General features: G+C 36.4%; 1 protein-coding gene and 1 pseudogene across 1 annotated transcript; one reads left to right on the forward strand and one right to left on the reverse strand.

Moving 5' to 3' along the window:
* Nucleotides 1-605: 605 nt before the first annotated feature.
* Nucleotides 606-12,555, reverse strand: LOC109015286 (annotated as a pseudogene).
* An 11,953-nt stretch (nt 12,556-24,508) lies between these two features.
* LOC109021346 (putative disease resistance protein RGA3) lies at nt 24,509-26,377 on the forward strand. Its single transcript, XM_035687188.1, has one exon. It carries the CDS (start codon nt 24,509-24,511, stop codon nt 26,375-26,377), a length of 1,869 nt encoding a protein of 622 aa, XP_035543081.1.
* The last annotated feature ends 281 nt before the right edge of the window (nt 26,378-26,658 follow it).

The raw sequence follows: 26,658 nt of genomic DNA on the forward strand, positions 1-26,658 counted from the left end.
CCCCTTTTTCATTGTGCCTTCGCACCAAATTAGAAAAGAGAGAAGATATCTAACAAAATCAGTTATTTTTTTCGTTAGTGAGAAATGGGTCTTAACCTAATGCACAATCCCTCCCTGGAATCCGTGTAATCACACCATTACAACCATTACACACGTCATCATTAAAGTTTATCAGAGTATAATATTAAATTTGACACACAAGATTCAATTGGGTGGTAACTGGAGAGCTCACTCAACATATGAGAATGAGCATAAGCATCTTTGAGAATGAAGTAAATACAAAAAATTTTATATACCATGCTTTGCCAAAGAAAAAGGAAAAAAAAAACCATTTGCATAATACTCCTATCCTTCTAAATAATTCAACTGTCGTACACAAAAAGGTCGGTATATTCAAAAATTTGCTGTGGTGATAAAATTAGAATGTAGTATACTCTAACCTACAAAATTGGTTTATTGTTACCATGGTATTCCTCCGCTATAAGTGAAGATTTTTTTAATAAAATTGGGAAATGGTCATTATTGGATAGGTGACCTCGACTTTTTTTTATTATTATTATTAAAAAAAAAAAACCCTACAAAATTGGTAGGGTGAGAATGGAGACTCACATGAGGATTCCTTCAGCATTATTAAGGGCTCTCTTTACAACCCTAAATTTTTCTATGATGGCTTTATTGGTTTTCACAACTTACTCCTTGATGAAAAACTCAATGCCATGTCTAAGACTTTCGAGCTCGGGGGTGACAGCTACACGGGTGAATATGTTCCATATGAGCTTTATCATGATACTCAAAAAGGGCCTCAAATAGCATTCAGAAGTGCATAATCCGTCTTGGGGTGAGCTACCTGATATCACCCAATTCTACAGACTTCAAAACTGCTAGGGAGAGGGTGAAAGAAGCAAGCATCTCTGCTGCAAATTTTGCTAGGTGCAATGACCTAGTATGCTGCATCGACTCCAACTCTTTGAAGTGGTCCCAAAGGCAAAACTGAGAAATATATTACAGCAGGTAAAAGCAAGATTAAAAAAATTATTTTAGGAAAAAGAACATAGAAAGGGCACTACATTCCTCCAACAAATCTTACCCCCTCCACCTCTACTCTACATAGTACACTCAAAGAGAGAAAAGATCAGATTTACTTCCCAATCTAGTGCTGCTCTAATAAAGGTAATACTCCATATTTGCAGAAAACTGCAAAATTTCTGCTACCGGCACCTCTTTACAACAAAAGATACCATACCATGCCAGGAAAACTATCTTCAAGGGCTGGTCTCCACACCATATATTGTGCCAAAATCCGATCTTAGACCCATCCTTCACTTCAAATCAAAGCCAACAATGAAAATCCCCCAACGTTCCTGGATGGCCCACTCAAAAAGAGCTTTGTTGTACGATGAAAACTTTGTAACCCGCCAAAAGACCTGAAGAAAGACAAGTACAAATCCTTGACCACTTGACAAGGCAGTACTAGAATTCATCCCAACTCCTCCCACATGAAATCCTACTGAAGTTTCTCAAAACGATGGACAAAACTAACTGGTATGAGAAATAGCAAATTTAGCAAATCAGAAAACATACTCTAAAGTGATCCCCGCCCACCCTTGGATAAATCAAATATGCTCCACCTAGCCAACTTGACACTCCATTTCCCAAAAGTGTCATCCCAGATAAATTTTGCCTTCTAGGGAGCTCCCAACGAAACTCAAGTACTTCATTGGTAGAGAAGACCATCCCAAGATACAAGCCAATCCTTCGATATCATCCGCTACAATTGCAACTAATCTTGATTTGTACAAATTAATTCTCAACCCCAACACAACTTCAAAGCACAAAAACTGACAACGCAATGCAACAGAGATAAACTAGATAGGCATCACAAAAGATGAGACAAAACAAGCGCTTCATTAGTCATGGATCCCACTGAGAAGCCCGATGGCCCAACTTATTATAATTGTGAAACTTAATACCCCAAGCCGAAGCCTGTGGTTTACTAGCCCATGGATTACATTACTCATTAAGGACTTTCTTTTTAAACAATGTGAGCTGGGTATTTCTTTCTTGATTAATTTGAGTAAGCAGGCCTGCATTTAGATTTAGCTCGTTAAGCTTCAAACCCATATCCATCTTGTCTAAAGCACACTGCACCTTTTTCATTTAAAAGAGCCAGTTGTCTTCTCACTGAAACCAAGGTGTTCACAATATTGCCCTTTGCACTTTCCGGCACCATGTCCTCCTCAGGCATATCGCAGGGATCTCTACAATAGCCTTTGTAGCTGGTAATTAGAAATATTCCTATTTTGTTGCTTGCATGCTATACCAACAAAGTTTTCGAGTTGCCCAGATTGCACTTGTTAGAGATAGCAACAGTCAGCAGCCTTTAGCCGCCTTCACATACAACCCTCTTCCCATCTTAACATTCCCATTCTTAGGAGCTTTCACCAATATTTCCCCTGCTCTACCAGTCTTCACTACAAACCTGCATACATGCATTTTGTAGTTTCTGTGGCCAATAAACTTCTGGAAGAGATTTTCAACCATTCAAAGCCCCATGATAAAAAGACTTCAATGCCTTCCAAGCTGGAATGATCAACATACCATTCTGGCTTCTTCCCCCCATACTCTTCAAGGCCAGAAATCGACTGGAGGTATTGGAACATCGTAGCACAAGCAGTGTTTCCCACCCAAAGAGATTTCGCAACCCCCCTTCTTTCCTCTACCTAAGACAGTCTCCACCAAGGAAATTTAGTATGCAACACTCATCCTTCCTAGTGACATTGAACGGCATCCACCACTACTTTGACAAACGACCGTTATCCCATCCTCTATCCCAAATGCAAGAAGCTTTGCCTCAACAAAGACTGATAAAAAAACCAATACTGTATGCAATCCACCAACGAAACTTACATACATAAGATGAATTTTGGATAACCCAATTTGAAGTACTAGTGTCAAGAAACTGACAGTTAGAAAAGACAGATGAAGAGACTATCTCCTATGAGAATCACCTGAGATTTCCGTGTGTGTGTGTGTGAGAGAGAAAGAGACATGCATAAAATGACACTTTGAAGAATGGGTTTTTAACAACTTAGAGCACTGGCAGTGGCTTCTTTATCTTCATCTTTATTTTTAAATTTGAAGAATATATCTATAAAATCGTCTACATTGGTGTATCTATCTTCATTTTTATCCATAACTATAAACAGTGCTTCTTTAAATTTGAAGAAGCACTATTTTAGTCTTCAAACATTAAAAATAATATTTTCTCTCTCTATCTGAACGACTCATCTCTCTTCCGCGAAAAGTCACCCTCCATCCTCTCTCTCGCTCTCTCGCTCTCTTCTCTTCGACAAACCCATTCCCCTCTACGATTGGTATGATTCCTTCTTCTCTCTTGCTCTCTCTGCTCTCTTCTCTTCGACAAGCCAGATTTACCGAAGAATAGTCTCTCTCTTGCTCTCTTTGCTCTCTTCTCTTCGACAAACCCATTTCTGCTGCACTGTCTTCCCCCTTCCTCTCTCTTCTCTCTGCTTTGCTACACCATTGCCCAAAGCTCAGCTCAAGTGCACCACGGGACTATTCCTTCATCAACGACGACCTCTTATCTCACCCAATACCCGATTTCGTGCGGCTGTTTGGAAACCCTAGAAAAGGTAATTTCGTGCAAGCCACTTGTTTTGATTTCACAAATTGTTTTGTGTGATTTCCCCTCATATGGAATGTGTGATTTCCCCTGATTAGAATTTTTTTTAGGATTTTTTGTGTGATTTTTCCTTATATTGAACCGAGATTGGTATGATTGGTATGATTTGCTTATGTTTTCTACCGTTTTATTGCCAAAATGAAGAAAACTACTCTGTATAATACCAGGTTGAGTTCAAACATGACAGATTCTAACACGGCACTTGTGCCATTCTCCAATCATTGAAATTGAAAGTAGAATATATCTTCTGAAATGCAATATTAATAGAAAGGAATCAATTGATATTGCATGAACATATATTCTACCAAAGAATATCTCATGAACAGGACAAAAATCTCAAGTTGTCATGCAGAAGTGAGTCAGTTTGGTAATCTGTCTTTTTTATCTTAGGTCTCTTTTTTAATCTCAGTTTGGTAATCTCAAGCTCGTGAATAGTTAGGTCTCTTTTTTATCTTGTATCTACCCGAAGATTAAGTTTGCTCATAAAAATCTGTCTCCTTTTCAATAGAATACATATCCACATTAAAAAGGAAGATAAGAGGAGCATCAATTATGATACTGGGTTTATTTTCAAAATCTCAAAAATTGAAATGCATTATTTTGGTTGTAGACATGTGGTTTTGCTTGTAGACTTGTGGGTTTGAAATACATATTCACTTGTAGACTTGTGGTTTTGCTTAAAAGATTGATTTTGCTTAAAACAGTGCTTATGGTCTCTGCCCTTTTTCTTGATTTGGATTGTATATTTATCAAACCATTAAGTCAACAGGTATGTATGCCTTTAGACATATTTGTTTTTCCCATGTGCACTGCATACATATATAGTTTTTTCTATGTATTTTGTTTTTTCATGTTGCATACATACTTCGTCTATTGAGGTAGTTTTAGTAACATTTTATCCTTCAATATTTTGTTGAAGGATAAACTGTTTAATTGATGAGGATCCCTTCTTCACCACACTGTTGGAAAGTGGTGAAGGTCATATTAACAACCCCCCTATGGGCAGTGCAAGTGTTGATGTCCAAGCGACACAACCCCAACAGGAAAAAAGGAAATAAAAATCACAGCGTGGTGTATCATTTACCATAGAGGAAGATATTCTCCTCGTTTCAACTTGGCTTAACATTAGTATAGACTCCATACGGGAGACTGATCAATCATCTACACAAATGTGGAGTAGAATTTATGACTACTACCACACATTTAAAAAACCTAATTGTCAAGACCGGTCTATACCCTCCTTGACCAATCGGTGGTGAATCATTCAAAAATGCGTCAATAAATTCAGTGGTAGCTTGGCCCAAGTTGAAGGAATGTATCCAAGCAGTGCAACCAAGCAAGACAAGGTATAATGTTTTTTCTTATGTTTTGTGGTTCTAATTATTACGTATTTGTAATGTTTTTAGTTGTATCTTGTTCCACTATTTTGTAGATTGATAAGGCAAAAATCTTGTACAAAGAGAACCAAAAACTTAACTTTAACATGGATCATTGTTGGAATTTATTGAGGCACCAACCGAAATGGCAAACACACATGGACCTCATAAAAAGAAAAAAAAATGGGACAAGTTCAGGTATTACTCCAAACTCAATACCTTTAGGGGAAGACATGGAAAATGTGTCCATCGATTGTGAGAGACCTATGGGCAAGAAGGTTGAAAAAGCAAGAGAAAAAGAAAGAAAGTGTAACGAAAGACAAAATATAGTAATTAATGAGGCCTTAAACCAAATGAAAGATGATAGGAGGTCTTCTATGATGGAGAGAAGAGAATCGCAATTGAAATATGAGAATGAAAGATCTGAGTTACTACTTCTTAAGAAGAGAAAACTTGAGTTGGAAATTAAGACTGAAAGAGAGAGATCTGACTTGGTAGCTCTTAAAAAGAGAAAAGCTAATATGTAAATTATGAACTTGGATATTGATTCCATGAATGGTTTGCAGCAAGAAAAGAACCAACTTAAAAAGAGAAATAAGGAAACCTTAGTCGATGTTCCTCCAAAGTCCTCTAAGAAAAGAACCAACTTAGTGTCTAGTTTGCTGTACCCCACATATCAACACTAAAAGGAAGGCCAATAACATCACTGTTTTAAAATGCAAGGTTTTCTTGTGATTTAGAAATAACAATTCCAGCTACATCATTTACTTCGATGATGTATGCAATAAATCAGAGTAATGTAGAAGTCCTAATGGAAGAGAATGGTATTGACATCTATCTACTGGTTATTCAGCTAAAATTAACAAATTAACTGAAATTCAAACAAATAATATCCAAATATCCACTAAGCCACTCTCCATGTGTGTGTGATAAAAGTTGAAGCCAGATTCAGATGCAATAAAACCAAATTGATTCATAAAACTTGCCCTGCCCTGTCTTAAAAAGCCCCTCCTGTACTGCCATGTAAATTCAAGCTAACGATTTAATTATCTACTACCAATAAAAAATTTCATTTCTGCATCCTCTTTGACAATAATACTCAATCCTTCATCCAAGGCATAAGAAATATACAAGGACTATCACCAACATTTCTCCATAGATATCTATGTGGTGTGTAAATGTGGTTGACCATAGGCATGAGCTTCCAGTAACATAATTAGAGTGTTCAACAAGGTAATAGATCCACCTACTTCAGTCCTAGGAAGCATTTTCCGACCTCGGTTGCATTGTTCAGAAATATATATATATATATACCAAAATAATGTAAGTATTCATTGTCTTTTTCAATTGCATTGCACATAATAACCCTTGAGTCTATAAGATGATTGTCACTTAAAGCAAGGACCAAAAATCACTTAGACATGCTATAACCACACCCAAAAATTCTGCAGTATCTCATCATCTCTACAAGTAGCCAGAAGCTATTTGGCCAGCAATCTCCAATTCACACCTAGTTCAAACTCAAATTCCAGGGTTGATGCCACAACCAGGCAAAGTCTCCCAAGAAATATTACTAAAATAAAATCACTGAATAAAAACAATGGTAGTCTTTAGAAGCTAGCAAAATTTATAACAAACTGCGATTTAACAACGAAACAAAAATAAGAAAAAACAAAAGGTCAAATGAATGGCCCCGATATTTTCACAAGATTATGTAATTGTCAAAATCAGCTGATATAATATTTCTCAATTAATTATCAGAAAGAAAGCATACCTAAGGTATGGAACATGTGAATTTACATGACAAACCATGTGTCTGAATTTAAAAAACAAAATTTCTGGCCATGCTTTACCAAAAATCTCATTCTAAAGTCACCAAAATAAAAAAATAAATAAAAAAAGGAGAGAGAACACCTGTAAAGTGAACTTGTGGTTTTTGTCATGCTCACACAACTTGGAAGCGAGAACAGTGTAATACTCATTAAATACTTTCTCATGTAAACAGCATTCTACAAGAACACGCATGATCTCTCTGTCCTGTGAATATATGTGAAAATTAATAATCAGAAAATTAAATACAGTTGTCAAAATAAGGAGAAAACCACAAGGCACCCACCTGCTTTCCATGTAAATCCAACCTTATAAGCTTCTCAAATGTATCAATGTAGTCCAACCCACTCATTACTATACAAAAGATCGCCCTTCTGGCATCTGTGTTCATCCTCTGTGCAGCAGCAAGCTGCAGCATTTTTTGGGCTTCAAGAATCTCTTTGTCTATATTGCTGGCAACTTCTTTAACATTGTCCACTGTGGAAGCCATGTCACCAGACAACCACCATTGGCCCTTCTTCTCAGGATGAACAAGCTTGCTCCATTTGAGCCTTCTAATTAAAACATCTTCTACCCCTAACTGAAAATAAAGAGTAACCAAGGACTCAATGTCATACAAAAAGATAATGAAAAATTGAATTGTCTTCCTAAATAAAATCTGACACTTATTATTTCGAAAAGCAAAATGTTAAAATAAATTTAGATTATCTTGAGTTTCCATGAGCTATCCCTATTCCTAGTCATACTTTCACGCCTAGAGTAATGATACACTTCTTTTTGGTACTGGCCATCCGGGAACAAGGCCCCAACTAATCTCAGGGGTGCACAAACTCTTGATGAGGAGTTTACTGCAAGTGCACCCCGGGCAATTAGAATTCTATTCGATGGCCCCTAGAAATTGTTTGAACCCAAGGGTTCAAACCTTAGACTTGGAGGAAGCATACCACCACGACCAAGGTTCGTACCACTTGAGCTAACCCCTAAGGGTTGAGTAATGATACAGTAACAACCCATTTACAACTAATTTTTACAACTTTGATTTTTTTTTTTTTATTGGCACCGGGTGTCGTTATTGGCACCGGGAGAGAAGTTCTTTTTTTTTTTGTCAGGAAGAGGTAAACTTCGAGATGAGACCATATAACTCACAATTTTACATTGGCGTGCCAAAAAGAAGTTTCGAGAGAGCGACCTCATGGATTTTAAGGAGAGACAATAATCATGGGGAAGGAGCAAAAACATTTTTATGTACCAAGTAAAACATGCCAGCTATGACTAATGTAATGACAAAGTGGTCAATGTTAAATATTAATCAGAAGCAAAAAAAAAAAAAAGAAGCAAAGTACAAGAAACAAAAAAAAGAAAGAATTATAAATTAAAACTCCTAGCTAAATTGAGACAAAATGACACCATTAGCGCAAAGAAATTTTATGATAATATGTGTATTTAAGTAGAGGAAAAACAAAAGATTTCAACATACCCAACGCATACAAACTCCCATCTTACCATATAGCATTCCATGAATCAAAAGGAGAACCCACCACAATTTGTTTGGTAGATCCCAACACATTTTTTTTCCCCCCAAATTATGTACACAATGAAGTTCATAATCATTTATAAGGTTTCGGTACCAAGCTATTATAGTCAATGTATGAACCAAAACATGTTCACTGTTGTCTTGAAACTAGAATGTATATTACTTGGGTGCTTCTCTTAAAAACAATCTATCTTAAAATGAGTAATAAATAGGATGCACCCCTTATTGTGCTTTTTTACTGCAACTTGCTATTACTAGGAATAATATTTATCATTTCAAGAAAATTAACAGGTACTATTTGGACTCTTTACAGTCTTAACATTGTAATTGGATCTATGATTTGATCTCAGAGACAATCTCCCACCGCGACACCAGTGGTAGCCCCTTAAAAGTTAAAAGTCAAGCCTCGTCAAACCAAAACCTATCCTCCCAAGTCCCATTACAAAAATAACAAAGAGTAATAAAACATTCTAGAAAAATATGCTGAACTAAATGTTAAAAGAATGAAACTATTGACTAGAAAGACCTTTTGTAGCCATTTCTTTATCCGGGTGTGATGAGCGGGATCCTCTTCAGGCCTTTTATTGTTGTTCTTGATGTCACATATGGTTTCAAGCATGAATTCCATCTGCAAGCATCACCAATTACAATCTCTGCAATTATGAAACAAAAACAAAAGGAGAAGAATTCATAATAATGCTAAAACGTTTAATAAACTTGCTCTCTTGCTATTTATATTTTGTTGGCCAACTCCAGAAGAAGCTTTCAACTCATTCACCCTATTCTGAATACTGAGAATAAAAATTTTCATTGCAGAAGGATCATCACTCCTTATTTTCATTCCACAGCCTGTGCAGTTAATAGTAGTTCAAATCAGACGAGTTGCTGATGCCATCACGCAATTACAAAAGATAGAACAATAACTTCATGCTATCATAAAATATAGAATGCAAACACTAGAGCATGTAGACAAAACAAAGCAAACAATAATACCTGGTTATTGGATATATATCATGATGTTGATTTTAAGCACAAAATCGATATTATATAAAATGTGTGACATACAAGCACTTGCCAAAAAATGGATCCCATTTGCAAACAATAACTGGTTTGGAAATATACATGATGCCGATTTTAAGCACAAAAACACAATATAAAGTGCTTGATATGCAAGACTTACTAAAAATGGACCCCCTTGAAGTTTAAAGTTGATAGAATTCTGATAACAAGGAATAAAAGCCAAAAAATCCACATATACAAAGACCAAATATCAAAAGTTTAAAGGGGCTTACATTGCAAAGTTGTCAAGATGGTTGAGACATCTATCTCCGTTAATCGCTTGCTCAACATTATCAAAAAGCCATATATCAACTCACTGAAATGAATCGTCAGAAATACAGCTATTAGAAAGGATTGCTACATACTGTACAAAAATTTAAGGCACACTAACTGAAACAAATAGTGAAACTTCTGCACAAGGACACATCACTCATCAAGCAACTACTGCAATTTAGATAGCTCAAGTTAGGGATTCAGTCACTCATGTTGTTCCTTGTAACACCCCAATGAAACGCCCAAATCACATGGCCTATACTCCAAAAGAACTAGTCAATGATACAATCGGAGCCCTATTGGAACATTATAAAGAGCAATAACTTCTTCTTCCCAAGCAATGCGAGATTCCACACACCACCTACCCTTATCCTTATCATATGGGGTATCACATTCCTGATGCTGGATATATGCCCAAAACATGGACAAATCACGCCATAATATCATAAAGAAAATTGCTTTCATTTCAACAAAAACACAATGTCCCAATACACTCTTTTCTTTTGAACGGAGTTGAAGCAATTTCGGAGCTATCATAGAATGTATAGCCTCATCTCTTACAACAAATTTGAATGTAAAGGAACTGATATTTACAGTATGTACATCACATCTGTGCATGTATTCATCATAGGATTAACTCTGCCTTCAAATTGAAGCATGTATCTTCACATGTACTGATTTTTTTTTTCACCTCTTGCCGTGATAATTTTACAAAGAGTCCAAGTTAACATAAGTTATTTACCTTGAGCAAACTCCAAATATGTACAAATAGGATAGCAGAAGAGAGAGATTTCGCAAAGAAAGAGTGTCTTCTTTGTGGTATTCATCCTGGGTAAAAAAACATAATTTTTCACAGTATATTTTTCTAATTTTTTTTATAAGTAGTCAAAGAATTTTGTAGGGAACAACTAGCAATAATGACAGTTTGATCACCTCAAAACATAGAGCAAGAGAAGCCATAAGTTTTGCACTGAAGTCAATTCCAACCAAACATGCCATCCGTGCAACAAAAGCGCCAAAAACAATAGCATACCTACACAAAGAGCAGAGGGAGTTATTAGGGGGAAAAAAAAAAAGAAGGGGGAAAATAATAATATAGGGTCCAGTTTATATATACAAATAAAATAGCTTCATCTTGTGACATTCAACAAGTTTTCTGGATTGACATAATCCACAAACCCCAAAAAAGAAAAAAAGAAAAAAACTTTTTATAAGAAAATAATCATTATCCATCAAAACTCCCTTGTATATGGAATTTTGGTCGTTGGATCAATAAAGATGACAAAGTATATAAATGGAATAATGAGTCAACATTAATTAATTAAAATTTCCGAAATAAAATTTAGAAGCAAAGCCATCTATAGAGTAAGGAACAGAAAAGTTTTGATTTTTCTTTTCAACATTACTGCCAAATCTATCGAAAAGAATTGAACTCTCGAAGTTCTGTTTGCAAAAGATAGAAGATGTGTTTGTGGACTCTTTCATAGATACAAAAGATCTATAACAAAACAATTAACAGTAAATAAATAAATAAATTGTACAAAAAATATATTCGAGGATTTCTTTAGATAGATAACATATTCACTCCATATAAAACGCAGTTTCCAAAATTAAATTGTTCATTTTCCTCTTTCTAACATACGTTCCTTCTTTATGACGTAAGCAAATCTTGAGGGCAAAAATTATGTGATTTATCTGCCTCTTTTATCCAGCGACTGCGAGACTCGTCATGCGTGCCGAACCACGATGACGTGGTTCAAAAGATGTCATGCAACTTCTAGAGCACGTCCAGTATTTTAAATGTGCTGAAAATATTATAAAGAGTATTTCCAGTGTTGTTGAACTAAACTTGATTTTAAATACGACAATTCTAATATTCTTGAAGAGTTCTAAAAATATTATAATTGTCAGAAATTATTTTAATATCATTATTAAAATGATTTCAACTATTTAAGATATTATGTGGTTTAGATTATGTTGAAAGCTTTTATTAATTAGATGATTTTATTCTCTTTAATATGTTAAGTGAGACTTCATCATTTTATTAATAATAAAGGAATATTATTTTATAAACTAAATTTAGTTTAAAATAATATTCTACCTTAATTCCTCTAAAAGTTTTTAATTAAGTTAATATTTTACATATTTTCAAATCAGTATTTGAGATCTATCGTTAGATCGTTACTTGGATCCCAAACGAAGGGACTGGGTTAAATACACAAACCCCTCCCTTTCTCCCTCACTTTTCTCCATCTCTCTCTCTCTCCTCCCTCTCCCTCAAGCGTACGCAGTACGCTGCATCTCTCTTGCCCGATGCTCCATCCCACAGCCCGGCGCCATCGTGCGTCGGCAGCTCTCACCTCCACCACCGCCGGCATCCCCCATCGTCGTTGTCCCGCGCGGCAGCTTCCCCTTCCCCCATGCGAGCAACTCTCTCCTCTCGGTTTCCTCACTTCGCATAGCCTAATGCCGCCTTTGCAGCCCCGCCGCTGGCCACCAGCGCACCTCTAGCCATCATCGGCGACAGCCCCATCGAACCCAACCCTTCACGGCAGCTCTCTCCGTCTCTTTCCGAAACGGGTTATCACACGGGTTCCTTACCTGTTCACCATCGTGTGCCGCAGTACACGGCCACCCACGGTCTCCAAGCACTGTCGCGATCTCCCCCTTCCTCCTCCACATGACCGAAGGCCCATAGCCTCCCCTTGATCCACCACATGAGGCTCCTCCTCAGCATGGGTTTTACACCCTCCACGGTCGTGCACCGCCACCCACGGCATGTAACCGCCACCTTCAGCCTCCTCAAGCCACCACCAAGCCATCCTGACCACCCTTGGCCCCGATCTGCCATCCATGCATGCACACTCTCCCTCACTCTCTCAAGGGCTTTTCTCCCTTCTTACACAGCCATTCCCTCCCTCCTCCACTGTGGCGCCACCCCAGTGCCATCATGAGCTCCACCGCATCTCCCTTAGCCAAACCTTAGGTCCAAACCACCACTTTGAGTGGTGGTTAGTCACTGCATGTGATGGATAGCCACTGCGCGTGGCTAATCACCACTGTACACGGCTAGATCCGCCGTGTTATGCTCCTTTCACCACTCCAAGACTACCACGAGCACTTCCAAGACCACACCTAGCTATCCAAATGCCTAAACGGTTCCCGTATGCGGTTTAGCCACCACGTACGACCCTTCCGACGTCTTCAACCGTGACGGTCAACGAGCAATGCACGGGTTATCCCGTCGATGGTATAACTCTCTATCCCTTGTTATTATGTTAGATATTGATTAGTTGACTAGGTTGTGGACTGTGCTGTTGGTATTGTGGAGTTGTGGTATTGTGATGTGGTGTTGTGTAATGAAGTGTTGGGCATATATGTGCAGTGTGGAGAGGTGATATGCTGTGTAGCAAAGTGTTGGGCTTGTATGTGTAATGTGTTGTGAAGTGTTGTGGACTATGCTACATAATGTGGTTATGGAGCCTGTACTGTATGGGTGATGTGGTGTATGTGGAATGGGAAGAGTACACGCTGAGTGTACTCTGTGTGGCATGATGTGTATGAAGGGAGTACATGTGGACTGTACTCCGTATGGCAGAATGATGCACCATATGGCGGGTACGCCGTAATTATCTTCAAAGGTGGGGTGTGTTGGGCAGTTCAAGCACATCGGTCATATTTATCTTCTTTGATTCCTAGTGAGTGCCAAAAAATTTTTGGCCTCCCATATATTTCTTATGCTTTGTTTGCTCGTGGATGAGATTTTTCAATCCATGGCAGATGAATAGAATTCTCCCATGGCTACCCAGAAATCCGCCGTGAGCCTTTGTTTCAACACATGGAGAACAGAGTACGACCAACTCTCATATATGCCGTCCGTGTTTTCTTCCATCGCCACGCCGGTGGAAGCTAGCTTCAAACCTGATGCTTCACCTCCAAAAGCCCAATCCACCACCACCGAAAGTAACCCCACTATCGAGTTGTCCACACCGCAATCTCCCTCGAAGCTGCACCCCCACGAACTCCCCACAACCCACGTCCACAGCCCTATGTTTAGTTACCAGCACTGTAACCTCGATGCACCACCACCTTAACCCATTTTTCCTCCACCGTGAACCACCGTCATCCAGTCACCTGCTCAAAGAAAACCAAATATCTATGTTTTTAAACATGAAAACAGAGCATGTTTTGTGCCCAACCAGTTTTCGTCGGAAGTTGCGCTAGCAACTTGCCCCCAGGGCAGCATGGCCTAGCCATGACACATGGTCCCAAGACTTTTCACCACGTCGTCCAGTTATTTCCGTTACTCCTTTGTGTCGCTTGACGATATGCTTCCTCTCGGTCCCTTTTCGATTAAACTCTCTCTCTAAACTCCACCACATGCCACGAAGGATGCCGTCATGAGTTCACAGGTATGTTTATTTTTCTTCGTCTTCAATTCATCTTCTTCTTGTTTCTACTACTTTCTCTTATGTCGAGCGGCTGCACCATTTCTTCTCGTATCTAGCTTTGCGAGCGTCCAGAGGTGTACACAGGTAAGCCCTAATTTACTGAGATCTATTGTTATTCTGTCACTCCAAATATGCATTCTGGAAGAGGATGCTTTGATTTGCGTTCAATCAAAACAATTTCTTCTACTAATGGATTCGTGTGGTTGTATGTTGGATGCTATATTTTTGTTTTTCTCTTGGGGAGAGTTTCGTTTTCGTTATCTTGTAAACCTAGAAACATATGAATATTTAATTGAGACTTTCTCATATTGTGCATTGCTCTTTGTCTATTAGTTATATATATTTTTAGGAAGAAAGCGATGATTCAGGTCTCATAATTCATATTGCGTGAGTTTTTTTTTTTTTTTTGGCTAAATTCATATTGCGGGAGTTAGAGTTATATTTGAAGATGATATCTTTTGCAAAATATTGAATATGTAATAAGATGATTTCCTCATGGTGAAACGCTTTTCGCTTCTATATTGTTTCCAAACTCTTATGCGATCTTCGAAGGTCTTCTTGGATCTCGAAATTAATGATATGATTTGGGTTCATTTGGGTTAGGTTCGCTAGGGAAGATCCATGACCTGTCATCTCATGGGTGACACAGGAAAGTATAAAATTTACTAGAAAATTAGCTAATATCTATGATTGATGAATTTGTTACGGTTCATATAGATCGATAAAGTCTTGTTAAATCTGACCTATTTAACAAGTTTGTGGATTTCTATTTTTTTAAGTTCTAGTTGCTTCTTTTTAGAATAGCTGTTGGGTTTTTTGCTAGTACTCAGTGGATTGCTTCAATGGTAGGTGTTCATTAATCAAATTTCTCTACACTGTGATCACATTTGTTTTACAGAGTACTTGCTACACCTTTCTAGTGTCGATTCGTTAAGCTGATAGCCCTTGCATGTATCCGCTGGCATGTTCTTATGTGGAAATATTTGTCTCAGTTTACCTTATTGTTTCCCTTATTCATGGATTCTCTTCTGGCGGTTGCTTGAATGTTGCTCGATCCCAATGATTGAATAGATGTAAATCAGTTTCGGCCTTGTCTGAATTTGGATGTTGATAACTACCCTTCTGAGTGAGCATACTTATATTTTTGTTATGATATTTGTTGATGGGGTGTAACCACAAATATAAATAATAAGTGACGAGTGGATCTTATCTCCTTTTGCTTATAACTCTCTCCCTCATTAAAACCTTCTCTTTATTTCTGGGGCAGGCCGAATGGGTCGAAGACGAGCAAGATATTACCACTAGATCAAAAATAAGCCATATCCCCTTTTTGGAGTGGAACGTGTAAAAAGAAGGTGTAAGCTGGTCAGTCCCAACGGCAAGGTCTCCCCTTTTTGGAGATTGTGGTATTCTATTTGGGTTACTAGAGTATGGATCATTGTTTTGTATTACATTTTGGAAATTAGATAGTTTAATTGTATTTAGGAAATTTATAGTTTATGTATTACTTGAAGAATAATCCGTTTAAGCCTTACTTTTTTTTTTTGCACAGCAAAAGGAAGAGGCCAATAATACTTTTTATTAGTTTAGAAAGAGGATATATATATATATATTTTGTTTTAAGTTGTATTAGTTCAAAAAGAGGTGAAATAAATAAAACTGTTTTCGTTTGTGGGTGTCTATTTTTGTGCATTTTTAAATTTTGTGGATGGTATATTGTAAATTTAAATCGCTCAATTATCAATATTTGTAAGTGCCGATAATACAATCTCTAAAATGTTGGGACTATAATTTATCAGCATTTGTAGAAGTTGGTAAAATAACGCTCAATTATTGGCATTTGTAAGCGTTGATAATATAGTCTCCAAATGCTGGGACTAAAGAAATTTATTGGCACATGTAGACTTCAATAAAATAAAATTACATCTATTCATGGTTATCGAAAAAATAAATAACTAACTAACAACTTCGTTTTCGGCATTTTGAAGCGTCGATAAAACAGTCTAGAGCGTCAGGAGTATAAAAATTTAGTGACACTTGTAGACGTTGGTAAAATAAACTACCTCGATTGGTGGGTGCCTATTTTTGTGCTGATAAAAAAACTACCCAATTACTGGAATTTGTAAGCGCCGATAATAGTCTTCAAAATGCCAATACCAATATAATTTACCGGCGCTTATAGACGTCAGTAAAATAAAGAATGATTATTGGCATTCGTAAGCGTCGGTAACACTAGCTACAAAATGCAAGTATCAAAATAATTTACCGGCATTTGTAGACATCACTAAAATAAAAAATAATTACCGACATTTGTAAGCGCTGGCAACACAGTCCTCAAAACGTCGGGTGCAACATATATTAACGGTAGTTGTAGACGCCGGTGAAAAAAAAGTGTTGTGGAGGAACTGGTCGATTGCCGGCATTTGAAAACAAAACACTGGTAACCAAAAATGGGATGGTGGCATAAATGCCGGAAAATAATATTCCCGACCCTTAAGTGTCGGCACTTGAGTTGTGTAGGTAAACAAACGCAGGTAAAACCATTACCGGCATTTATTGTCATATTGCCGGCGTTTATGGGACACCGGCAAACTACCATTTTTTTGTAGTGCATTGGTAATCATATAAAATATTTCTTAGTAATATCAATAACAAGTTGATCAAAACATTAATTACTGGTAGCCAATAGTTAATAGCCAATAGCCAATATTTCTCAAATTCTTGGTCACTGAAATAATGAAACAGCAAGTTTTTTATCCGTTCAGAATATTTTCTTCCAAAATCCCCTTTCAGAGAGACATGACGACAACGCCAAAGCTCCAGTGTTTAAAGGTGAGAACAACCATCAGATATGGTCTGCAAACCATCATCAGTCAGCTTATTCCCAACTTTGAAAGTCCATTTTATTTCAATTTTGATTAATGAAATTCTGATGGGGGATTGTTTTATTGACTAACTGTCATCTATAAATAAAATTAATTGATACAGTTTTTACTGCTTTTCTAATGAACATCTTAAACATTCCAGGAAATTATAATGTTTGTTAATTTGAGTGCATGGTTCTCCTGATCTCCCCATCTCTCGTCTGAGTATATATTAATAAATCAGACATAAAGTAGGACTTCTGGTACATTAGTCTGCTTTACGGTGCTTTAATTTCAATTTTCTTTCTTTCAACTTTGAAGGAAATAAAGATGCATAACTTTGATCCCTTCTTTTAAGTTGGTAAATTAAGGAAGTTGTAGAAACTTCCTTGTTATTTGTTTGAACTTGTAGTATCCCATCTCCATGCTTTTTACATGTTAATTTTGTAGTACCCCTTCCCCATAGGAGTAGGAATGTTGCTCCGTTACTACTTTACGTCAGGTATTAAGAAATGCCATAATTCTTATAAAACATCAAACTTAATGTATCATATGTGACAATAAAAATTAATACAATGTCCTTTATATAGTCACAACAGAAGGTAGAAAATCCTAAATACTATATGTTGGATTCTTATCAAAGCACGATTAAATCAAGGTCTCTAAAACTAGTATTTGCTCAATAACTAGTTCTGGCCTCATGACCACAACAGAAATGAGTTTTTTTAACGGTTTGGAAATTGTGGTGGTCCCGAAATCGTCAGCAAAAAGTATTTTCTGTGACGGTTTATGGAAACCATCACTAAAGGCAGGCAATAAATGGTATTACGTTCGAACATATACAAATTCACGTTTGAACAGGTTCTCGACATTCGAATATTGAGGCAAAGCATGTGTGAACGTGTAAATATTAGGCACCAATGTTTGAACGTTAATTGATTTGATATTGAAGATATATATTTTAATTTAAAATGTTTGAGAATTGAAGTGCAGTGATTTAATATTAAATTTGAATATTTAAAATTAAAAAAGTTTGAGAATTGAAATACAAAAAATCTACTAGATATATTAAATAATATTGTTCATTACATATATTAAAAACAAAATACAAAATATGCTAAAAGTTTGTAAACAACACTCAGAACGTGTTGTTTACAAATGACCTCAACTCCTCAGTCAATGACAAGACCTTGTCGTTTAGGATATTTACACCATGGACAATCTTGACGATAATGTGCTCTAGATGCACAATCTGTCGATCCATGTGCATACTAATATTTGTGATCATCACATCAAACTAAGCAGGCCGCACATCCTCTGCAGATGTATTTGTCGGCTGCTGACTAGTACTCCCACTATGAGGAGCAACACCGGGCCCAGATTGGATCAGAGGAAAAAGATCAAGGATAGGCCGAGGCTAACGTCAAGCATGCCCCCTTCCTTGTCCAATGCTCCAATGATATTTGGTCATGTCAAGGGGGCTAATGTACTCAGTCAACCACTCCTCCACCTAGGGTGACTTTCTTTGGGCCAATAATAACCGGGTAATGATGACTACATATGGAAGGTTGTCTAGGGAGATGATGCTAGCCTCGTAACGGAAACTCCAAAAAAAGTACAGTGACAAGTCGATGGGCTCTCCATGTGTCACTCATATCAGGAACTGTGTGCTAGTACGACTGAATGTGGCCTTATGTGCCACAGGATTCAGATTTGTTGCAACTATAGGATGCAACATGCGGAAAAAAGGCAACAGCTGTATTTGGGTGAACAAGTTCTTCTTCTTGAGCTGCTTGCGGTCTCTCCCAATGAGGATGTACAAATCCTCATTGCGGCCATCATCCTCAGCCTAATCAGTACCCTCAGCCTTCGACCGGTCTACATCTCTGGTCATAGACTCGTCTGGGCTAGTAGATGATGCAGATGTGCCTACATCTACTGCATCCCCAGGCTGAGCATCTGCTATAGTTGACGTCTTAGCTACGTGGCGGATCTCAAGTAGCTTAGTGATGACATATGCCAAAAGCTCGAACTGATCACCACGTACAGTCACGGTGTGAGTGGATGCATTCTGAGGTATGGAGCACATCTCCATATCAAACTCTCGAACCATTGAGGAGTATATTCTCCCCCTTAATATACAGATACTGCTCCATCCTCTAGTAGTAAAGACGTCTCCGAGGCTCTTCAGCTGCCGTCTGAACTTGTTGAACTCGTTGATCAAGACTTCTCGTTCGGCCATAACGGTTTAACACCCAATCCGAGAAGTGTCTTGGCCTGTTCTTTCCTTCCCTCATTTCCTAGTTGTCAAAGGATGAGGCATATCCTAAAAAAAATATTAGTACTATACGTGCATATAGTGTACTGTTCTAAACTATTTAGATTAAATGTTAGAATGTAACACAATATACGTTCGAACGTAGTCTTTGTACGTTTGAACGAGTTAGTCTTTTGTTTCGAATGTTACTTTCCAAGAGGCTAAATATTCGAACGTACAACGAGTTACATTTGAACGTGATGCTAGCAAACACGACACGCTCAAACGTGATGCTAGCAAACACAACACCTTATAAAGGTCTTACATTCGAATGCACCAAATAAATATGTTCAAACATGATCATGCACTTGAATGTATTTATTAAGTTGTTCGAACATAAACCTAGTCTAAGTTTGAACGTATTTGACATGCAATAAGCTGAAATGTCTTACATTAAAACGTACTCTAACTAGTTCGAATGTAAAACAAGCATTCAAATGTACGTTTGTAATGTCCAAACGTACGTGAGAAACGTTCAAGCGTGTTTGACAATCAAGAATCTGAAAGGTCTTACTAAAAAAAAAGGCAAACTAAAAAAATTCCCAACAAGCCCATTACTAGAGTGGGTTTGGATTCACAAAACTATTTCATCTCATTTCATCATTACAAATTTTTCAAAATTTTATATAAAAATATAATAAACAATTCAAAATTTTCAAATCTCAAAATAAAAATAATATTAAAAATAATATTTTATTTAACTTTCAACAAAACATCTCATTATATCAAAACCCACCCTAAATTTTGCATAAACACAATTAAATTCACGCATAAAAAAACCAAAATTTTATCATTAAACTTAACAACTGATTGAAACAAAACACCGAGAGAGAGAGAGAGAGAGAGCTCACAGCACATGAGCGTGCTGTATATCAGCCTCGAGTACCTTGAGGAACTCCTGATAAGAAGGTCCAGAAGTAGGCTGCTGAAAATAATCTCACATTCCTCTTACTCTTTCTCTCACTTGGGGATTTCCAAAACGTACCGCTCGGTTATTATTATTATTTTTTTTTACCAAACGATGATAGAAATGATTTTAAGTATATTGGTTTATTTTTTAAAAATATTTAAATACATTAAAAATGTGAATAAAAAAAAATTACTTTTCCAACTAGCGGTAACACCGAGCGGTGCACCGCTCCAAACCTTAAGATGAACCAATTTTAAAGATCAGATAAAAGTGACACAAAAATTAAAAAATAAAATAACTCATGTATATACCTTAGACCAATATAATTTTTATTTTTATAATGCTTAATTTGCTAGCAAATTTAGACATTGTCAAGGATGTTTTGTGAGTACTGTTATATGAAATTGAAGATGGGATATCAAAACTTGGAATCTCAATGAACATGTTATTGAAGAGATTATCACTTTATCATTGATACCAGATTTTGATTGACTATAACAAATTTGTTTAATTTGATTTCACCCATCAGCAAATTTAAAATTGAACCGATTGATCCAAGAGATTTCACAATTTTAAATGTACAAGATTTTACGATCATTACTTGTAGATCAAGGACACCAACCACTACCTTATAAACAATTTACAATTCTTTTTCGAGGAAAAAATCCAATATAATTTGTTATTCTCTGATTTGAACTTTGAGTAGTAAGCAGATGAATAGGCTTGGTGAATTGGGGCTTTTATTGCTCAATTCAAATATCTAATGTGAGATTCAATTTCTTAATTAGCCCAATCCAACATAGCCCCACTTTGAAAGTATGAGCCTTATAGTCGAACCCATTTCGAGTTAAGACCCCTCCTAGCCCTTCCAAATTTTCTACCTTATCAGCATGATGTCATCCATTTTTTCACGAATTCATCCTTATTATGCTGATCGCAAATTGTCTCTTGATATGTGAATTTGCCCATCCCGCATTGTGGACTACCATTTCTCCTCTAAGATGGCATCGATGATTCTATATTTCATCTGAACTTCATAAAATGTATGCTTGGAAATTTATGCAACAAAACCTCAATCCTCAATCCAAGAGAATAAAAAAGGAATGAGAAACGAGAAATTTCCATTGCCTGAAAGTTTCTCGGAGGCTGTGAGAAAGTATCAAGAAATTATATGATAATGCATTTCGCTCAAAATATCGATTGCATTTGGATAATGAAATATTTTCAAATATTTATAAATAATAGTAAAAAAATAATAATAAAATAATTATATAATGGTAAATAATAATTAAAAATAAGTAAAAAATTATAATGAAATAATGAATAGTAGTAAGATATTCTCAATATCCAAATTAGAAATCAACCGTGTAGTGCACTCAATCTCATGTGAAATGGGAGAGTATGATAACATTGGTTACTCTGCATCTAGTGGGTTGATGGCATGGCATAGATTTAATTTATATCAATGAGCATATGTTGATAAATGAAGATACAATATATATCTGAATTCATGTGCATGCTATGATGGAAGTGTTTTCTGGACATTCTCTCTTCCCCCCTTCAAAAATTAAGTGAGAGGAAAACAATTTTTTTACATTTTTTCCATATGGTCACGAAAAATTATTTAAATTGCTTGGCTCCAAGATTGAAAATTATCTGCGTCCTACTCTGTGTAAGGATGATTTCCATTGTCACTCTTGGATTTAGATTAATTTTAACTGGTACGAGATGCTTAGTATTTACCTCTTACTTATATATAACAAAAAAGATGCTTAGTATTTCCATGGACAATTCGATATGTGTAATAACTGAGGCATTCATGTGAAATTGGAAAACTTTGAGCAGTTGTGTATATGGGTTCCCAGGACTAAGGTAGGGAATTTCAATAAATTTGTAGGTATATTGTCTTTCACTGGGCATGGTCAATTTTTTTTTTTTTTTGTTCTTTCTGAGAATCAAATATTGCTTCATTCAATAGTAAGAAGCAGATACAATGAAAGTCATATCTTTCCAAACGCTGACAAGACTTAAAATTATACAGTAGAACATACTTCCGGATCCACTGCTAAATAAGTTAGAATAAAGGGTCTTACCCACAAAACGTGCATTTCTGGCCAAGGTATGCACCACCTCATTTCCTTGGGCCTACATGAAGCATATCAAAAGATTAGAAATGAGATAATAAACACATCACTTTGGGACTCTTGAGAGGAGTTATTGGCAGCTCTAGAAGGGGTGAATTTCATGGTGCTTCATTAATATAGGGAAGGGAAGGGAATAATGCAGCTGATTTTCTTGCTAGAGAGGGTGAAATGGGCAAGAATGTGATTTATGAAGAGCGGTTTTCGCTACCTCGTCTTCTTAAGTGGATTTTTTGCTTGGATAGGTGGGGTCTCCCCTCCTTTGGCACATAGGCGTACTCGAGTTTGTTTTTTTCTTTTTTCTTGAGCTTAGGCTTGTTTTAGATTGTCTTGTTTGTCCTAACAGCTGGTTGAGACGTGCTGCGATAGGCAAGTTTTGACCGGTTTTTGCTTATTTTGGGTGGTAGTTGTCGGTTACGTTACCTTTAGGTTTGTTATGTTGCCACGGTATTCTTCCGCCATAAGCGGTGAGTTTTTTCAATAAATTTGGGTCGGGACCTCTTCCAGAGTGGTTACCGACTATTTTAAAAAAAAAAAAAAAAGAAAAAAAAAGAAAAAGCAAATCACTTAGGGCTCTAGCTAAACTTTTGTTATTGGCTTGATCGAATAGCTTCAACAACAATAAGAGAATCTCCCTCAAGTATTTAGTGAGAGATTCCCATATGGTGAATGATCTGTAAAGTCCTTAAGGCCGCAAGCATCTCAATATCCTTCACCAAATAAATACCTTCTTCCTTCTTTGACACGAAAATACAAAAGGATATAATATTTGACATTTTTCAATTTTAAAAAATAACAATAAAAGTAGCATGATTTAGGGGGCGAGGAATAAGTCATTTGCATTCAAAATCTACCTAAACTCATCTTATCAATACAACCTTATCAAATTCTTATACAAAATATAATAAATAATTCAACTTTATCAAATTTCATAATAATTTTCTTAAATTTCCACACAAAATGTAATAAATAATTTAACTTTTATTCTATTATTTATAAATTTTTTTAACTCATTTTAATTCATCTCTAATTTCAAACCACTGGTCTCCAACTATAGGAGGTCAAAATCAAGCAAAACAAGATATATTAATATACACCCATAGGCCAAATTGACGCCAAAAAAAAATTCAAAACAAAAGATTAATAAATGAGAGATGACAGCTAAAAATGTTTTATTTGGACTGGTAGATGGGAGAGTGCCAACAAACACCAACTAACCAACCAAACTGAATGACAGATGGGCGAGTGCCAACAAACACCCATATGACTAATTCTTTTAATAAACATGAGAACTAATTAAAAATATTTTACCCTTTTTATAATGAGTTCATTTCTTTAAAAAACAAATAATTCCAGATGACTTTCGATAAAAAACTATTCAAATTTAGATAATGTCTCTAGTCAGAAAATTGACATATCAAATACCTCCTTTGTGTGTAAATTTTAAAATTATTATTATTTTGAGATTTGAAAAAATTTAATTATTTATTATATTTTGTGTGTAAATCACACAAAAATTTAATGATGAGATGAAATAAAACACTTTCCAAATCTAAATGGAACCTAATTATATTTGAAGAATTTGATATCACACTTTATTATCGTAAAATAATTTGATTTAATAAATAAATTTTAGATTTAAAGATTAAATTAGAGTATATAAGGATTGTGTGGTACAAAGACATCTTCCAAATTTAAGCATGAAGAAGAATTTTTTTTTTTTATTTGAACTTGTACAAAGCTTTGGGGCTGGTTTTGGAAAATAAAAGACAAAAAATTGAATAAAAATTCCCGTTTAAAACTGGCTCACAAAATCAAGGACATTAGAGAGAGGTTAGATGAGATTAATGCTGATAAGGTTCAGTTTAATCTCACTGAGCGGCATGAAGAGGTGCATGTCAATCCCCTGTGGAGGGAGAAGACCCATTCCTTTATTGATCCTTCAACAGTATTCGGTAGGGATGGTGACAAAGAAGAAATAAAAAAGAGTTTGATGCACCCAAATCCCACTAGAAATCTTAATATAATTGCCATAGTTGGATTAGGAGGTATGGGAAAGACCACACTTGCCAAGGTTGTTTACAATGACGAATCCGTAGTTAAACATTTTCAGTTGAGAATGTGGGTTTGTGTACCTGAGAATTTTAATGTTACAAGATTGGTGAAAGACATCCTTAAATCTGCTGGTGGTAGAGTTGATAAGAATTCAAGTAATGAAGATACATTGCAGACTAGTTTGAGAGAACTTTTAAAGGATAAAAGGTTTCTACTAGTTTTAGATGATGTCTGGAATGAAAATAGAAATAAATGGACTGAACTGAGAGATTTGCTTAATGGAGGGTCGCATGGAAGTGTCATTGTTGTAACGACACGTAGTCACAGGGTTTCTTCCGTTTTAGACCCTGTTTATACACATTCTGTAGAAGGTCTATCAAAAGAAGAAAGTTTGTCTTTGTTTGTGAAATGTGCATTCAAGGAAGGAGAAGACAAACTATATCCAAATCTCTTGCCAATTGCAGATGAAATAGTGAAAAAGTGTAAAGGGGTTCCACTGGCCCTGAAGAGTTTAGGTGGTCTACTTTATTCGAAAGTCGATGAAAGCGAGTGGGAATTGGTGAGAGGTAACGAGATTTGGGAATTGGAAGAAAATGAGGGAGGCATCTTACCTGCATTGCAATTGAGCTATAATCAAATGCCAATTCATTTGAAGCGATGCTTTGCTTATTGCGTTAATTTTCCAAAGGATTATGATTTCAGTAATATCCTTTTAATTGAACAATGGGTGGCACATGGATTAATCATCCAAATGTCTCCTAACAAAAAACAAGAGTTGGAAGATATTGGAGAATTGTACATTAAAGAGTTAATGTCGATATGTTTTTTCCAATTAGATCTTCAAGAAAATCTTTTTGGCATGTATTCCTTCAAAATGCATGATCTCGTCCATGATCTTGTACTCTCTATTGGCCATGAAGAGTGGTCGGAAATAGACTCTGACAATAAAGACATGGCCTCGACAGTTCGTCATTTGTCAATTTCATCTAGTAGCCAACAAGTTTCGAAGTTCTCAAACAAGTTAACTAATGTGAGGAGCATCATGTACCGAAACGAACCACACGTGTCCTCAGTTGAAGCATGCATCTCAAGATTCAAGTCTTTACGTCTGTTAACTATACCTTATTCAGATTTTGAGAATTTGCCAAGTTCCATTGGTACTCAAAAGCATTTGAGATATCTCGGCCTATCTCTTAATCAGTCAATCAAGAAGCTTCCTAATTCCATTTGCAAGTTACACAATTTGCAAACCTTGTTACTTGATGGATGTAGAGACCTTGAACGACTGCCCAAAGATATGAGGAACATGATCAACCTTAGGTTTCTTACGATTTCAACAAAAGATACATGCTTGTTCGTGAATGGAGTATGTTGCTTTAATTCTCTTCAGATTTTATGGGTGGTGGAGTGTCCAAGACTCGAATGCTTGCTTCCACAGATGGACAGGTGCCTCACCAACCTTCGTATGTTGGTTTTTGTGGAATGTGAAAGTTTGACCTCTTTGCCACCTATTATCAAGCACCTAAAAGCCTTAGAGTCATTGTACATTTGTGATTGTGAAGAGATAGATTTGACGGGAGGAGGAGGAGATGCACAGGACCTCAATTTGAGACTCCAAATCTTGTATATAACAAATTTACCAAAGTTGGAGATTTTACCCGAATGGCTCCTAGGATCTGCAAACACTTTAAAGCACCTACATATCGAGCAGTGTGAAAATCTGAAGGCGTTGCCAGAGTGGTTACCAACTCTGAAATCACTTCAGACATTGGAGATCATTGAATGCAATGAGCTATCATCTCTACCGGAGGGGATTCGTCATATGAAAACATTAAGAAAACTGGTGATCATTCCTGAGCTCTAACTCGATGATGAGGTAATGTGATTTTGTCTTCTTATTTCAATCGTAAATCATTTTTATAATCACATATTATATAGGTTAGGTTTTATTACTCTCCCCTTAAATTTTATATATCTATACGCATGGATTTGCAGCGAGTCGAAGCGAATGCCAGCCTGAAAGCACGTAGCTTCGATCGGTACCTATATATATGTGTGTTATTTGGATTGGTGAATAATAATGTATTTGCTTCAATACCTATATCTATCTTTTTTCAATGTATAAAATGCTTCACTTGTACTGTT

This window comes from Juglans regia, unplaced genomic scaffold (assembly GCF_001411555.2).
Source record: "Juglans regia cultivar Chandler unplaced genomic scaffold, Walnut 2.0 Scaffold_721, whole genome shotgun sequence".
Lineage (NCBI taxonomy): Eukaryota > Viridiplantae > Streptophyta > Magnoliopsida > Fagales > Juglandaceae > Juglans > Juglans regia.